Source organism: Danio rerio, chromosome 22, assembly GCF_052040795.2.
Source record: "Danio rerio strain M-AB ecotype USA chromosome 22, GRCz13ab, whole genome shotgun sequence".
Taxonomy (NCBI): Eukaryota; Metazoa; Chordata; class Actinopteri; order Cypriniformes; family Danionidae; genus Danio; species Danio rerio.
This window is the reverse complement of record NC_141042.1, coordinates 3,332,501-3,350,000: the sequence shown is the minus strand read 5'-3', so window position 1 is coordinate 3,350,000 and position 17,500 is coordinate 3,332,501. Positions and strand designations below refer to the sequence as shown.

At 37.4% G+C, this 17,500-nt stretch overlaps 1 protein-coding gene and 1 long non-coding RNA gene across 13 annotated transcripts in view; both read right to left on the bottom strand.

The window, feature by feature from the left end:
• The window catches only part of LOC147831455 (uncharacterized), a 787,032-nt gene that overhangs the window by 615,924 nt on the left and 153,608 nt on the right, over window positions 1-17,500 (bottom strand). The window lies entirely within an intron of this gene.
• Window positions 1-17,500, bottom strand: part of impact (impact RWD domain protein) — a 79,018-nt gene that overhangs the window by 7,847 nt on the left and 53,671 nt on the right. For all 12 annotated transcript variants that reach the window (XM_087302663.1, XM_087302656.1, XM_087302661.1 and 9 more), the window contains 2 exon segments: window positions 14,732-14,822; window positions 4,138-4,272 (listed from right to left, as the gene is read on the bottom strand). In XM_087302663.1, coding sequence (XP_087158789.1) covers window positions 4,138-4,272; window positions 14,732-14,822 — 226 coding nt within the window.

The window sequence follows — 17,500 nt, the reverse complement described above, 5'->3', positions numbered from 1 at the left end:
TGCCTAATTACCCTAACCTGCCTAGTTCACCTAATTAACCCAGTTAAGCCTTTAAATGTCACTTTAAGCTGTACAGAAGTGTCTTGAAGAATATCTAGTCAAATATTATTCACTGTCATCATGACAAAGAGAAAATAAATCCGTTTTTAGAAATAAGTTTTTAAAACTATTATGCTTAGAAATGTGCTAAAACAATCTTCCCTCCATTAAACAGAAATTGGTGAAAAAAATAAACAGGGGCGCTAATAATACAGGGGGACTAATAATTCTGACTTAAACTATATATATATATATATATATATATATATATATATATATATATATATATATATATATATATATATATATATATACAGGTATATATAGTTGTACACACACACACACACACACACACATACACACACACACACACACACAGACACACTTACACAGACACACACACACACACACACACACACACACACACTTACACAGACACACACACAATGCCAAATCAGAAAAAGTTGGCAGTATGGAAAACGCAAAGAATAAAAAATTGATTTCGAAATTTACTTTGACTTTTATTTCATGATAAAACATACAACAAACATTATTTAATGTGAATACAATTATCCTTATAAAACAACAATGAAAACTTAGTAAGTTTGACTAATAAAAGTGATGTCATTGATTGAAATACATTTATATTTGGTTCAACGAGTCATGCATGTGTTTTACACAAACTACTGACGAAAAGCTGATCCCGATAGTAAAACTGCAGGATGATTCACACACATGACTGCTCATTTCAAAGTGCACTTTTCCAAGGAATTCCCATTTTTAAGAGGATAAAAAAGTGCATTAAAAAGAGTTCCAATACAGCTAAACCACACCAGTTATTTATCCTTCGGTGCTTTTTCCATGTATTCGCTTTGATTAGTATTGCGCGGGCGATTTATCTCTTGGCTAATGCATCTAAGTGCTGGTTTGACTCAGCGTTCACGTACGGTTATAATTGTGGAGTGGCATAACAAAATAAAACTGTAATTAGCGAAATGCTCAAATTACAGTCATTACCATTTTTTTTTTTTACAAAAGACACACACTAGTCTTTAATAGGCAGGTTAGCGCAGCGGTCTGGATGGCGGTGCGGGACACTCACATAAACAACCGAGACAGAGAGAAACAGAGTCCATAAATCAACAGAAATACAGGCCTAAAATAACAGCGCTGGACAATAAACATGCTTAAAAACGTGTCCGAAAATAAGAGGTTTGCGTTATGAAACGTGACAGGTTTGATATTGAGACTGCCGAAGACACACACACACACACACACACACTGCTTTAATTGACTCAAGCTTGTTGTAATGAATTCTAGCAACATCTTAAACAATCGTATCACACATGCGTGTAATTGTATGTGCGCGCGTACGCCGATGCGCCCCTATTATCCGCGTAACCATGCCAACCACGCAGCTGTGCACGAGGCTCATTTGCACAGAAATGAAAGAGAGCAACAAACAGATGAATGCTGGGAAGAAGTCGAGCGCGTGTCGGCAAATCTCCACACAACTTGTTTTTATGGTGATCTTATCATCAGTGTGATTGTGGAGAGGAGTGTGTCGGACACTCCAGAGCGCAGCGGCTCTTCATACACAAACACAGAGTGAAATACAGGACGTTTAGCACTCAACTTCAGACGGAGAAACACACACACGTGGAGACAGAGGAGATCTGCAAATGAGGGAAAACTGTGCGCTTAAAAGACAAACACTTGAGCTGAATGACTTTTGAGACTTTCTGACAATAAAATAGTTAAAAAAAAAAGTTTAAATAATCAACATTTCTTTGCATTTATCGCTCTTTTTATCTATATATTCATGAATTATTATTTACTCTTGCTATAGTTATGATTATTACTATATTTATATCATGTTTAGCATAGTATATATGCTAAATAGCAATAGTATTATTATTTTGATCATTAAAATAATTAATTATAAATTACATATACAGTCACCGGCCACTTTATTAGGTACACCTGTCCAACTGCTGGTTAATGCACATTTCTTAACAACCAATCACATGGCAGCAACTAAATGCATTTAGGCATGTAGACATGGGCTGCGTCCAAAACCGCATACTTCAATACTATATAGTACGCAAAAATCAGTATGTGAGCCGAGTAGTATGTCCGAATTCATAGAATTCAAAAATCAGTATTTGAGAAGTACCCGCATGACTTCTGGAGATTCTGGAGTGCGCATCCTATGCATGCTGCGAGCGAATTCATGAATGGGAGCAAAGCAACGCAATTAACGCAGGTAGGTCACATGACCATGACAAAATGGCGGATGTAGTGTGTCCGAATTCCATTCATACTTTTCAGGTTCATACTGTATAGAACGCACTTTTCTAACGGCCGAGCAGTAGGTTTAAATTCAAATGCAGTACCTACTGAGTAGTAGGCGGTTTCGGACGCAACATGGTCAAGATGATCTGCTGCAGTTCAAACCGAGCATCAGAATGAGGAAGAAAGGGGATTTAAGTGATTTTGAACATTGTTGGTGCTGCCAAAACGGACTGCGATGAGTATTTCAGAAACTGCTGATCTGCTGGATTTTCACGCACAACCATCTCTTAGGTCAACAGAAGATTGGAGAAACGTTGCCTGCTCTGAGTCTCGATTTCTGCTGCCATATTCAGATGTTAAGGTCAAAATTTGGTGTCAACATCATGAAAGCATGGATCCAACCTGCCTTGTATCAGCGGTTCAGGCTGGTGGTGGTGGTGTAATGGTGTGAGGGAGATTTTCTTGGCACACTTTGGGCTCATTAGTACTAATTGAGCATGGTGTCAACGCCACAGCCTACCAGAGTATTGTTGCTGACCATGTCCATCCCTTTATGAGCACAGTGTACTCATCTTCTGATGGCTACTTCCAACAAGATTCTCCAGTACCTTGTTGAATCTCTGCCACAAAGGATTAAAGCAGTTCTGGAAGCAAAAGGGGGTCTAACCCGCTACCAGTAAGGTGTACCTAATAAAGTGGCCGGTTAGTGTATATCACTTTAAAATACTCCGGCATGCTAACATGTTAAAGTGTTCAAATTTGCTTAGTTGAAAATCTCCAAAAATATGTATACATTTTATAATTTATAACATTTACCCATCACAAAATGACAAGTCAGACTACAAAAAACACGTTTCTTACTTAGATCTTGTCTTGTTTCTAGCGCAAATATCTAAAAATCTTAAATCTAGAAGACTTTTGTAGACAAGCAAAACATATCGTCTTGTTTTAAGAAATAATATGCCAAATTAAAGTTAAAGCAAAAGTATCTGCCAATGGGGTAAGCTAAATAATCTTATGTCACAAGGAAAAACTTAATTATTTAGCTTACCCCATTGGCAGACTATTATGCTAGTTTAAAGAGAAAAAAAACTAGCTTCAATTTGGCATATTATTTCTTAAAACAAGACGATATGTTTTGCTTGTCTACAAAAAATAAAAGATCTAGGTAAGAAAAGTGTTTTTTAAGGTGAAATTAGGGTTTAACTCCTCTTAAGTTGAAACTAAATGAAGACTTTGGAGTGGCCTAGTCAAAGTCCTGACCTGAATCCAATTGAGATGCTGTTTCATGACCTTAAAAAGGAGGTTGATGCTTGAAAACCCAGCAATGTGGCTGAAATACAACAACTTTGTAAGGATGAGCGGGTTAAAATACCTAAACAGAGATGTAACTGCGAGTTATTAAAAACGTTAGACTGCATTTGTTCCTGCAGTTAAGAGTGGCCAAACCAGTTCTTAGATTTAGGAGGCAAACACTTTTTCACACATTTTCACCATGTAGTCTTCTGTTTTCTTTTCTCTTAATAATAACAACTGCATGTTGTGTTTACCTGCGTTATATTTCACTAATATTTCAATTTGTCTGATGATCTGAAGCATTAAAGTGCAACAGGCAAATTAAACAAATGAGATCAGCAAGGGGGGCAAACACTTTTTCACACCACTGTATATATATATTCACATCTAATATATATGCAAATAAACACACTAAAGTAAGTCTTCTGTGAAATCCAGCAGTTCAGTGGGAGATCTGCATATTAGCTGGCCACGCTGGGGGAAGTGTGCATTTGTGGAGGGTCTTACCGTAGAGTCGGCGTAGCCCTCCTGAATGAGGATGGTTCTGGCGCAGTTGTTGATGTGTTTGAAGCGGTCGGGGCCGAGCAGAATCCCACCGTACCAGCGAGAGACCACCACCAGCACATTACGCACATCCAGGATCTGTCAGACACAATCACACACACAAACTGAATATTAATGCTCCTGAAGCCGACGTGACTCACTGCTGCAGGATTATGATGTTCTTAACATAGCTCGAATGCAAGAACGTCCAACATCTGCATTGCTTTTAATATCACGATAGCCATCCTGTGACATTTAAACAGTTTTTTTATATTAATATACTAAGTGAAGCCCCCTTCAAAGTTTCTTCTTTTTTTTTATGTTTTCCAAATGATGTTTAACAGAGCAAGGAAATTTTCACAGTATGTCTGATAATATTTTTTCTTCTGGAGAAAGTCCTATTTGTTTTATTTTGGCTAGAATGAAAGCAGTTTTAAATTTTTAAACACCATTTTAGGGATAAAATTATTAGCCCCTTTAGGCTGTGTGAAGTTTAATTTTAAACTAGATTCTTAAAGTTTGAGGACAAACTTTGAGGCTGGCTTGTGAAGGCCTGATGGTAATAGTTTATTTAGTTTAAACCGTTTTAAAAAGTATGAAAAGATAGATAGATAGATAGATAGATAGATAGATAGATAGATAGATAGATAGATAGATAGATAGATAGATAGATAGATAGATAGATAGATAGATAGATTAGCATGTTATTAGCATGATTCTAGCATAAATTAGCATGTTAGTAGCATGACTCTAGTATGAATTAGCATGATTCTAGCATAAATTAGCATGTTACTAGCATGATTCTAGTGTGAATTAGCATGTTACTAGCATGATTCTAGCATGAATTAGCATGATTCTAGCATAAATTAGCATGTTACTAGCATGATTCTAGTATAAATTAGCATGTTACTAGCATGATTCTAGCATGAATTTGCATGTTACTAGCATGATTCTAGTGTGAATTAGCATGTTACAAGCATGATTCTAGCATGAATTAGCATGATTCTAGCATAAATTAGCATGTTACTAGCATGATTCCAGTATAAATTAGCATGTTACTAGCATGATTCTAGTATAAATTAGCATGTTACTAGCATGATTCTAGCATGAATTAGCATGATTCTAGCATAAATTAGCATGTTACTAGCATGACTCCAGTATAAATTAGCATGTTACTAGCATGATTCCAGTATAAATTAGCATGTTACTAGCATGATTCTAGTATAAATTAGCATGTTACTAGCATGATTCTAGCATGAATTAGCATGATTCTAGCATAAATTAGCATGTTACTAGCATGACTCCAGTATAAATTAGCATGTTACTAGCATGATTCCAGTATAAATTAGCATGTTACTAGCATGATTCTAGTAATAATAATAATAATAATAATTCCTTACATTTATATAGCGCTTTTCTGTGCACTCAAAGCGCTTTACACAGTGGGGGGAATCTCCTCATCCACCACCAGTGTGCAGCATCCACCTGGATGACGCGACGGCAGCCATTTTGCGCCAGACCGCACACCACACACCAGCTGATTGGTGGAGAGGAGACAGTGATGCAGCCAATTGAATATGGGGATGGTTAGGAGGCCATGATGGACAAAGGCCAGTGGGCAGATTTGGCCAGGATGCCGGGGTTAAACCCCTACTCTTTTCGAAGAACATCCTGGGATTTTTAACGACCACAGAGAGTCGGGACCTCGGTTTAGCATCTCATCCGAAAGACGGCGCTCACTGAGCAGTATAGCGTCCCCGTCACTATACTGGGGCATTAGGACCCACACAGACCGCAGGTTGGGCGCCCCCTGCTGGCCTCACTAACACCAGGCCAGCTAGTATAAATTAGCATGTTACTAGCATGATTCTAGCATGAATTAGCATGTTACTAGCATGATTCTAGCATGAATTAGCATGATTCTAGCATAAATTAGCATGTTACTAGCATGATTCTAGTGTGAATTAGCATGCATGTTACTAGCATGATTCTGGTATGAATTAGCATGTTACTAGCATGATTCTGGTATGAATTAGCATGTTACTAGCATGATTCTAGCATGATTCTAGCATAAATTAGCATGTTACTAGCATGATTCTAGTGTGAATTAGCATGCATGTTACTAGCATGATTCTGGTATGAATTAGCATGTTACTAGCATGATTCTGGTATGAATTAGCATGTTACTAGCATGATTCTAGCATGAATTAGCATGATTCTAGCATAAATTAGCATGTTACTAGCATGATTCTAGTGTGAATTAGCATGCATGTTACTAGCATGATTCTGGTATGAATTAGCATGTTACTAGCATGATTCTAGCATGAATTAGCATGATTCTAGCATAAATTAGCATGTTACTAGCATGATTCTAGCATAAATTAGCATGTTACTAGCATTATTCTAGCATGAATTACCATGTTATCAGCAGGATTCTAGCATGAATTAGCATGTTACTAGCATAATTCTAGCACAAATTAGCATGTTCTATCAGTCATTTAGGGCTGGGCTATCAGTCATTTAGGGAGGGGCTATCAGTCATTTAGGGTGGAGCTATTAGACATTTAGGGTGGGGCTATCAGTGCATTAAGGCGACGCTATAAGTGCTTTAGGGTGGAGCTATCAGTAATTTAGGGCGGGGCTATCAGTCATTTAGGGATGGCATATCAGTCATTTAGAGTGGAGCTTTCAGTCCTTTTGGGCGGAACTATCTGTCATTTAGGGCGGGGCTATTAAGGCTATCTGGGCATGTCTCATTTCTGCCCTGCTTTTGTCCATTCTTCAATCTTCCTTCATTCTGTTAGCAATGTTCATCTTCCAACAATCCAAATGGTCTCAAAGAATGAAACCACGCCTTATTTTGCAGAACAGCATGCAGAAGAAGATCGTTCTGGAAATGACGCTCGCTATGTGACCTGCATTTTAGTGAAGTATTATATATTTGGAGCTTTGGTCTTCCTGCATTTATTTGAGCGTTTTCTATGCATCTAATACCCAAATGAGATCCAATCCTGGATTTATGTGTAACAGCATGCGTCCCAAACACAGGTACACACACATTAGCAAATAAACACACCCTGAGGAAGGGTTGATTAGGTGAAAACTGCGGCAATGCTTTCCAAGAAATCACTGCCAGAGTAAAAACACAGATTCTCAAGTGTTTCCTTCCCCCATCGGGCTGTGTTCACGAGAACAGTTTCTTCAATAGAGACGCAGAATAGCTCAAATCTGCTGAATGACGGCTCTGGAGGCTCTTTAGCGTATTTAGCGTCCTGCTCGTTGTGTTTTCCTGTGGCACGGCAGAGAAATCCACACACACACACACACACACACACACACACACACACACACACACACACACACACACATACACACACACACACACACACACACACACACACACTAACACACACACTCACACACACACTCACACACACACTCACACACACACACACACACACACACACACACACACACACACACACACACACACACACACACACACATACACACACACACACACACACACACACACACACACACACACACACACACACACACACACACACACACACACACACTCACACACACACTCACACACACACACACACACACACACACACACACACACACACACACACACACACACACCTCTATTAAAAGCCGCTTCCCTTTTCAACACGCCGTCACTTTCACTGAGCAGGAAACAGTGGATGATCTCCAAAAACACTTCATGATCTCCTGTGAGCGGCTGCTGGCTCTCACAAGCAGATTTTTACTCACGTGCCAAAAAAAAGAGGTCAACAACCCAGAGTGTCTCTTTTATAGTTGTGTGTTTTAATTGAGTGTAATAGTGATGCTGCTTTAACATTTGCTGCTCACTGCGCATTTAGTTTCAATAGTTAGTTTACTTTTGTTGGTTTCAGTTTGTTTCAGCACAAATCAACAACAAACCAACCACAACAACACACGACAAAACACAACAACAAAACACAACCACAATCCAGCAAAGCCACAACAATCAAAACAATGTTCAATTCAACAACAAAACACACAACAAAAACCAAACCCAACCCAAAACAACAGCCCAACAACAAAACACAACCACAACTAAACACACCTCAAACTAACACAAAACAAAAACCTAACAACAACAAAACACACAACAAAACCCAACAACAAAACACACCACAAACCCAACCCAAAACGACAATAACCCAACAACAACACACCACAAACCCAAAACAACAACAACCCAACAACAAAACACACCACAAACCCAACCCAAAACAAAAACAACCCAACAACAACACACCACAAACCCAAAACAACAACAACCCAACAACAAAACACACCACAAACCCAACCCAAAACAAAAACAACCCAACAACAACACACCACAAACCCAAAACAACAACAACCCAACAACAAATCACACCACAAACCCAAAACAAAAACAACCCAACAACAACACACCACAAACCCAAAACAACAACAACCCAACAACAAAACACACCACAAACCCAACCCAAAACAAAAACAACCCAACAACAACACACCACAAACCCAAAACAACAACAACCCAACAACAAATCACACCACAAACCCAAAACAAAAACAACCCAACAACAAAACACACCACAAACCAAACCCAAAACAAAAACAACCCAACAACAACACAACACAAACCCAAAACAACAACACAACAACACACCACAAACCCAAAACAACAACAACAACCCAACAACAACTCACCACAAACCCAAAACAACAACAAACCAACAACAAAACACACCACAAACCCAAAACAACAACAAACCAACAACAAAACACACCACAAACCAAACCCAAAACAAAAACAACCCAACAACAACACAACACAAACCCAAAACAACAACACAACAACACACCACAAACCCAAAACAACAACAAACCAACAACAAAACACACCACAAACCAAACCCAAAACAAAAACAACCCAACAACAACACAACACAAACCCAAAACAACAACACAACAACACACCGCAAACCCAAAACAACAACAACAACCCAACAACAACTCACCACAAACCCAAAACAACAACAACCCAACAACAACTCACCACAAACCCAAAACAACAACAAACCAACAACAAAACACACCACAAACCCAAAACAAAAACAACCCAACAACAAAACACACCACAAACCCAAAACAACAACAACCCAACAACAACACACCACAAACCCAACCCAAAACAAAAACAACCCAACAACAACACAACACAAACCCAAAACAACAACAACCCAACAACAACACACCACAAACCCAACCCAAAACAAAAACAACCCAACAACAACACAACACAAACCCAAAACAACAACAACCCAACAACAAAACCCACCACAAACCCAAAACAACAACAACAACAACAACAACCCAACAACAAAACACACCACAAACCCAAAACAACAACAACCCAACAACCAATCACACCACAAACCCAACCCAAAACAAAAACAACCCAACAACAAAACAACAACCCAACAACAAAACACACCTCAAACTAACACAAAACAAAAACTTAACCACAACAACACACAAAAAAAAACCAACAAAACACACCACAAACCCAACCCAAAACAACTACAACCCAACAACAACACACCACAAACCCAAAACAAAAACAACCCAACAACAAAACACACCAACCACAAAACACACCACAAACTAACACGAAACAACAAAACACAACACACCACAAACTAACACGAAACAACAAAACACAACACAACAACAAAACACAACCCACAACAAAACACAACCCACAACAACAAAATCCAACACAAGCACAACAACAAAACACAACCCACAACAAAACACACCACAACAACAAAACACAACTCACAACAAAACACACCACAACAACAAAACACAACTCACAACAAAACACACCACAACAACAAAACACAACCCACAACAAAACACACCACAACAACAAAACACAACTCACAACAAAACACACCACAACAACAAAACACAACCCACAACAAAACACACCACAACAACAAAACACAACTCACAACAAAACACACCACAACAACAAAACACAACTCACAACAAAACACACCACAACAACAAAACACAACTCACAACAAAACACACCACAACAACAAAACACAACCCACAACAAAACACAACCCACAACAACAAAATCCAACACAAGCACAACAACAAAACACAACCCACAACAAAACACACCACAACAACAAAACACAACTCACAACAAAACACACCACAACAACAAAACACAACTCACAACAAAACACACCACAACAACAAAACACAACCCACAACAAAACACACCACAACAACAAAACACAACTCACAACAAAACACACCACAACAACAAAACACAACCCACAACAAAACACACCACAACAACAAAACACAACTCACAACAAAACACACCACAACAACAAAACACAACTCACAACAAAACACACCACAACAACAAAACACAACTCACAACAAAACACACCACAACAACAAAACACAACAACAAAACACAACCCATAACAAAACACACCACAACAACAAAACACAACTCACAACAAAACACACCACAACAACAAAACACAACTCACAACAAAACACACCACAACAACAAAACACAACCCACAACAAAACACACCACAACAACAAAACACAACTCACAACAAAACACACCACAACAACAAAACACAACTCACAACAAAACACACCACAACAACAAAACACAACTCACAACAAAACACAACCCATAACAAAACACACCACAACAACAAAACACAACCCACAACAAAACACACCACAACAACAAAACACAACCCATAACAAAACACACCACAACAACAAAACACAACCCACAACAAAACACACCACAACAACAAAACACAACCCACAACAAAACACACAACAAATTCCAACAAGCACAACAACAAAATCCAACACAAGCACAACAAAACACAGCACAAATCTCAACACAAAACAGCAATGACCCACAACAGAACCCAACACAACCACAGCAAAATACACCAAAACCCAACACAAAACAACAGCAGAAACACAACATTAATTCCATATGTTAAGGTCTGGAATGCTTTAAGTAACAGTTAAAGCCCACCACAGAGGCCTGCCTTCCTGACTCATTTCACCAGCAGTAGGCCTGCTTATTGACTGGCGTGTTGTACAGTTGTCGTTGTTGTTGTATTTTGCGTAGGGTCCAAATGAAAGTGGGCAGAGATTACAGTGTCATGTCATATTTCACACTGGAGGGTGTTGACGACAGCACTCGAGGGGCTTTAATCAGCGGACGGACGATAAGAGGAAAGATTATAAATGAACGACAGATCCAAGTGTGAATATCTGACATAGCAAGAATGCCGTCAGGATGGAGAGAGGAGTTGATGGATGAAACCCACAGCATATCGACAACACGCTGCCAAAATCTCCCACTGCCGCCTATTAATCTGTAAGCACAATATACTCAAACACTACTATACACACAAGTTCAGAGCGGTTTGAGGTTAATTTCTATCTATTTTAATGAAGACTGCTCGCCATGAACGCATTTATTTAACTGAGACTTAAAGTTTTAATGCTGTAAATGTAACAATTTAAAATAACATTTTTCCTATTTTAATATCATTAATTCCTGATCATTTACAGTAATGATTACCTTTGAGGATCGTCGTATTGTACCTTTTTCAAATTAATTTTTACTTGCGCCTTTCGTAAAATGAATCCAATGCTTGTTTAGTAAATTAAATGTAATGCAGGAAAGAACTAGATGGTACGCAGTTGGCGGATGGAGAGTGTTTCTGCAGGTGGTTTGTCAAGCCCACTCGCTTGTGAGGCGTACTCAGAATTGATCATGTTTTAGGGTTGTCGTTCTCCATCCTCATTGACTTGCATTAATTTTTTTGATTCTGGATATTGTGAACTGTCATTTAATATCATATAGTTTTAAGATATTTGATTGCTAAATGACAAATGGAAAAAAATAAACTGGTATAAAAACATAACAACAGATAAAACATGTAAAACAAATAAGACAGCCTCAATAATTTGGTCTAATTTCAATATCTCGAAATAAGACGGTCTAAAAAATTCAATGATATTACAGAAATTCAATGATATTCGAAACATTCCACGATATTTTAAAGTTCCATAAAATTCCAGAAATTTTACGATATTGAATACATTCAATATTTTAAAAACCTAATAACATTAATTCAAAATTACAGAAATGCCATGATATTACAGAAATTCAATTACATAAAAAAGTCTGTATTACAGAAATTCAGTGATACTCCAGAAGATCACTATTTCAAAAGTTCAATAATATTACCGAAGTTCCATGAAAATCTAAAAATTCCACGACATTCTAAAAAAAAATCCCATGATATTTCAAAGATTCCATGATATTCCAAAAATTCAATGATATTACAAAAATTTGATGATATTATAGAAATTCTATGATATTTCAGAAATACCATACTTCAAAAGTTCAGTTACATTAGATATTTCATGATATTATAAAAAATAAATATTTTTAAAACATCTATAATAATCCTGAAATTTAATAATATTTAAAAAATTCAATATTACAGAAATGCCATTTTACAGAATTAAATTATATTTTAAATAGTCCACGATACTGCAGAAATTCAATATTTTATAAATTCAATGATATTACAGAAATACCATAAAATTCTAAAACTTCAATGCCAATCCAGAAATGACATATTCCAGAAGTTCCATATTTAATAAATTCCATGATATTCATAAAACTTCATACTTAATACATTCTATGATTTTCAGAAAAATCCATATTTCATAAATTCAATGACACTTAAAAGAATTCAATAATATTGCAAACATTTGATGATACTATAGAAATTCAACAATATTCCAGAAATTCTAAATCTAAAAAAAATCTGAATATTCCAGAAATTCAATGATATTATAAAACCAATATTTTAAAAATTCTATGATATTACAAAAGTTTAATGATATTGCAGAAATACAATATTTCAAGAATTTAGTTAGTTATTTTACAGATATTCCATAATATTACAGAAATTAATTGATGCTATAGAAATTCAATGATATTCCAGAAATTCAATGATAATATAGAAATTCAATGATATTCCAGAAATTCAATGATATTCCAGAAAATTATTGATGTTATAGAAATTCAATGATATTCCAGAAATTCAATGATATTCCAGAAATTCAATGATATTCCAGAAATCCAATGATATTCCAGAAATTCAATGATATTCCAGAAAATTATTGATGTTATAGAAATTCAATGATATTCCAGAAATTTAATGATAATATAGAAATTCAATGATATTTCAGAAATTCAATGATGTTATAGAAATTCAATAACATTCCAGAAATTCAACAATATTCCAGAAATTCAATGGTAATATAGAAATTCAATAATTTTCCAGAAATTCAATGGTAATATAGAAATTCAATAATTTTTCAGAAATTCAATGGTAATATAGAAATTTAATAATATTCCAGAAATTCATTGATGTTATAGAAATTCAATAACATTCCAGAAATTCAATGATATTCCAGAAATTCAATATCATAGAAATCCAATGATATTCCAGAAATCAAATGATATTTTAAAAATTCAATGATAATATAGAAATTCAATATTATAGAAATTCAATAACATTCCAGAAATTCAATGATATTCCAGAAATTCAATAATATTCCAGAAATTCAATAATATTCCAGAAATTCTATAATATTCCAGAAATTCAATGATAATATAGAAATTTAATGATATTCCAGAAATTCATTGATATTCCAGAAATTCAATAATATTCCAGAAATTCAATGATATTCCAGAAATTCAATATTCCAGAAATTCAATGATATTCCAGAAATTCAATAATATTCCAGAAATTCAATGATAATATAGAAATGTAATGATATTCCAGAAATTCATTGATATTATAGAAATTCAATAACATTCCAGAAATTCAATGTTATAGAAATTCAATGATTTTCCAGAAATTCAATGATATTCCAGAAATTCAATAACATTCCAGAAATGCAATGTTATTATAGAAATTCAATGATGTTATAGAAATTCAAGGATGCTATAGAAATTCAATGATGTTTTAGAAACTCAATGATATTCCAGAAATTCTATGATATTATAGAAGTTCAATGCTATTCCAGAATTTCAATATTCCAGAAATTCAATATTATAGAAATTCAATGATGTTTCAAAAATTTCACCTTTTTTCAGAAATTCAATTATATTACAAAATTCCATGATATTCTAAAAATTCAATGATTTTCCAGAAGTTCAATGATATTCCGGAACATCAATATTACAAAAATTGCATGAGACTCCAGAAACTCCCTGACCCATGGGAACCCTGGTATTGGTATACAAACTCAACAAACTATAATGAAAGCACATCAAAGTCATCATATCTCCAACAACCTCCGCTATACCCAACATTTCCAATGATCTGCAAACAAAAAACCCCACTTTTACCTGCAAAAGATGCAGCAGTCGTCCCCCGGCGGCGGTCTCTCCATCATCCTCACAGTCCTGCAGGACAGAGTTTTTCTCCTGGCAGTAGATCCTGATGAAAACATGAAGATACTGATCAACCAAATCAATCCAACAAACTGCCAGTGGCCACTTTCCACAAAACACCCTCGCGTTACGCCGTGTTTTTGCGCCCGCGCCTGGGGTTTTGTACTTGTGGGTGTGTGTAGGTTTTTTTTCAGGCTGATATTGGAAGAGGATTTGGATGAGGCTTGATTTCAGGCACAGGGAGGAGTGTGGGACGCCCCGCTGAGGGGTTTTTCAGAGGGTGTCGAGACCTCGAGGTCCGTCATTTGGGGAAATGTTGATGGGATTGAAAGCTTGGAGCAGATGCTGACAGCCGTGTTGACAGTCAGTTCACTAACAGCCAAGACACACGCCGCCCAAAGAGACCTTTCAGCACATATGGCTCATCGCATGTGTGTGTGTGTGTGTGTGTGTCAGAGAGCGGCATTTACACGCTCTCTTCACCATCTGAATAATAAGCAGGCCAGTCAGAGATGATCATTCCTGAAGTGCTGCTTGGAGAAGTGGCTATACTCTTAAATGTGATGTGATCCGTGATAAAAGCTATCTTTCCCATTTAGGAAGCGATTAGTCTAAAAAAAGAAAAGTGAGTAAACCTGTTGCTTTCAAAGCGATGAGTTGACTTTACTTAAAAAAACATGAGTAAACCCATTGCTGTTAAAGTGATTGGTTGACTTTACTTAAAAAGGTGATTAACATGTTGCTTTTAAATTAATCAGTTGACCTAACTTTTTAAAGAGTAAACATTAAATGCAATTAGTTGATTGTACTTTAAATCGTGATTAAACACGTTGCTTTTAAAGCGAATAGTTTGCTTCACTTAAAGTGAGTAAATCCATTCTTTTATGGGATCAATTGACGGAAGTAAACCTAATGCTTTTAATTCTTTTATGTGTACGATCACACTGGTGTGATCAGCCATGGCTGGTGCCTGAAGTGTACGATCACACTGCTGTGATCAGCCTTGGCTGGTCCCTAAAGCATACAATCACACTAGTGTGATCAGCCTTGGCTGGTCCCTGAAGTGTACGATCACACTGGTGTGATCAGCATTGGCTGGTCCCTGAAGCGTACGATCACACTAGTGTGATCAGCCTTGGCTGGTCCCTGAAGCGTACGATCACACTAGTGTGATCAGCCTTGGCTGGTCCCTGAAGTGTACGATCACACTCGTGTGATCAGCCTTGGCTGGTCCCTGAAGCGTAAGATTACACTGGTGTAATCAGCCTTGGCTGGTCCCTGAAGTGTACAATCACACTGGTGTGATCAGCCTTGGCTGGTCCCTGAAGTGTACGATCACACTGGTGTAATCAGCCTTGGCTGGTCCCTGAAGTGTACAATCACACCAGTGTGATCAGCCTTGGCTGGTCCCTGAAGTGTACGATCACACTGGTGTAATCAGCCTTGGCTGGTCCCTGAAGTGTACAATCACACCAGTGTGATCAGCCTTGGCTGGTCCCTGAAGTGTACGATCACACTGGTGTAATCAGCCTTGGCTGGTCCCTGAAGTGTACGCTCACACTGGTGTGATGAGCCTTGGCTGGTCCCCGAAGCGTAAGACTACACTGGTGTAATCAGCCTTGGCTGGTCCCTGAAGTGTACGCTCACACTGGTGTGATGAGCCTTGGCTGGTCCCCGAAGCGTAAGATTACACTGGTGTAATCAGCCTTGGCTGGTCCCTGAAGTGTACGATCACACTAGTGTGATCAGCCTTGGCTGGTCCCTGAAGCGTAAGATTACACTGGTGTAATCAGCCTTGGCTGGTCCCTGAAGTGTACAATCACACTGCTGTGATCAGCCTTGGCTGGTCCCTAAAGCATACAATCACACTAGTGTGATCAGCCTTGGCTGGTCCCTGAAGTGTACGATCACACTAGTGTGATCAGCCTTGGCTGGTCCCTGAAGCGTAAGATTACACTGGTGTAATCAGCCTTGGCTGGTCCCTGAAGTGTACGATCACACTGGTGTGATCAGCCTTGGCTGGTCCCTGAAGTGTACGATCACACTGGTGTAATCAGCCTTGGCTGGTCCCTGAAGTGTACGATCACACTGGTGTAATCAGCCTTGGCTGGTCCCTGAAGTGTACGCTCACACTGGTGTGATGAGCCTTGGCTGGTCCCCGAAGCGTAAGATTACACTGGTGTAATCAGCCTTGGCTGGTCCCTGAAGTGTACGATCACACTGGTGTAATCAGCCTTGGCTGGTCCCTGAAGTGTACGATCACACCGTTGTGATCAGCCTTGGCTGGTCCCTGAAGTGTACGCTCACACTATATATATATATATATATATATATATATATATATATATATATATATATATATATATATATATATATACATATATATATATATATATATATATATATATATACATACATATGCCATATATGGAATGGCATCATATACAAAATATTTAGTTAATAGACAGATCTGTAAGGAGTCTACTCATTTCCAGTTGAGGTCGGAATTGTTCACCCTCCTGTGAATTTTCTATTTCAGATATTTCCCAAATGATGAATGATGAATTTTCACAGTATTTTCTATAATATTTTTTCTTCTGGAGAAAGTCTTATTTGTTTTATTTCAGCTAGAGTAAAAGCAGTTTTTAATTGTTTTAAACACATTTTAAGGTCAATGTCATTAGCCCCCTTTAGAAATATTTGTTTTTGACAAAACAAAGTTAT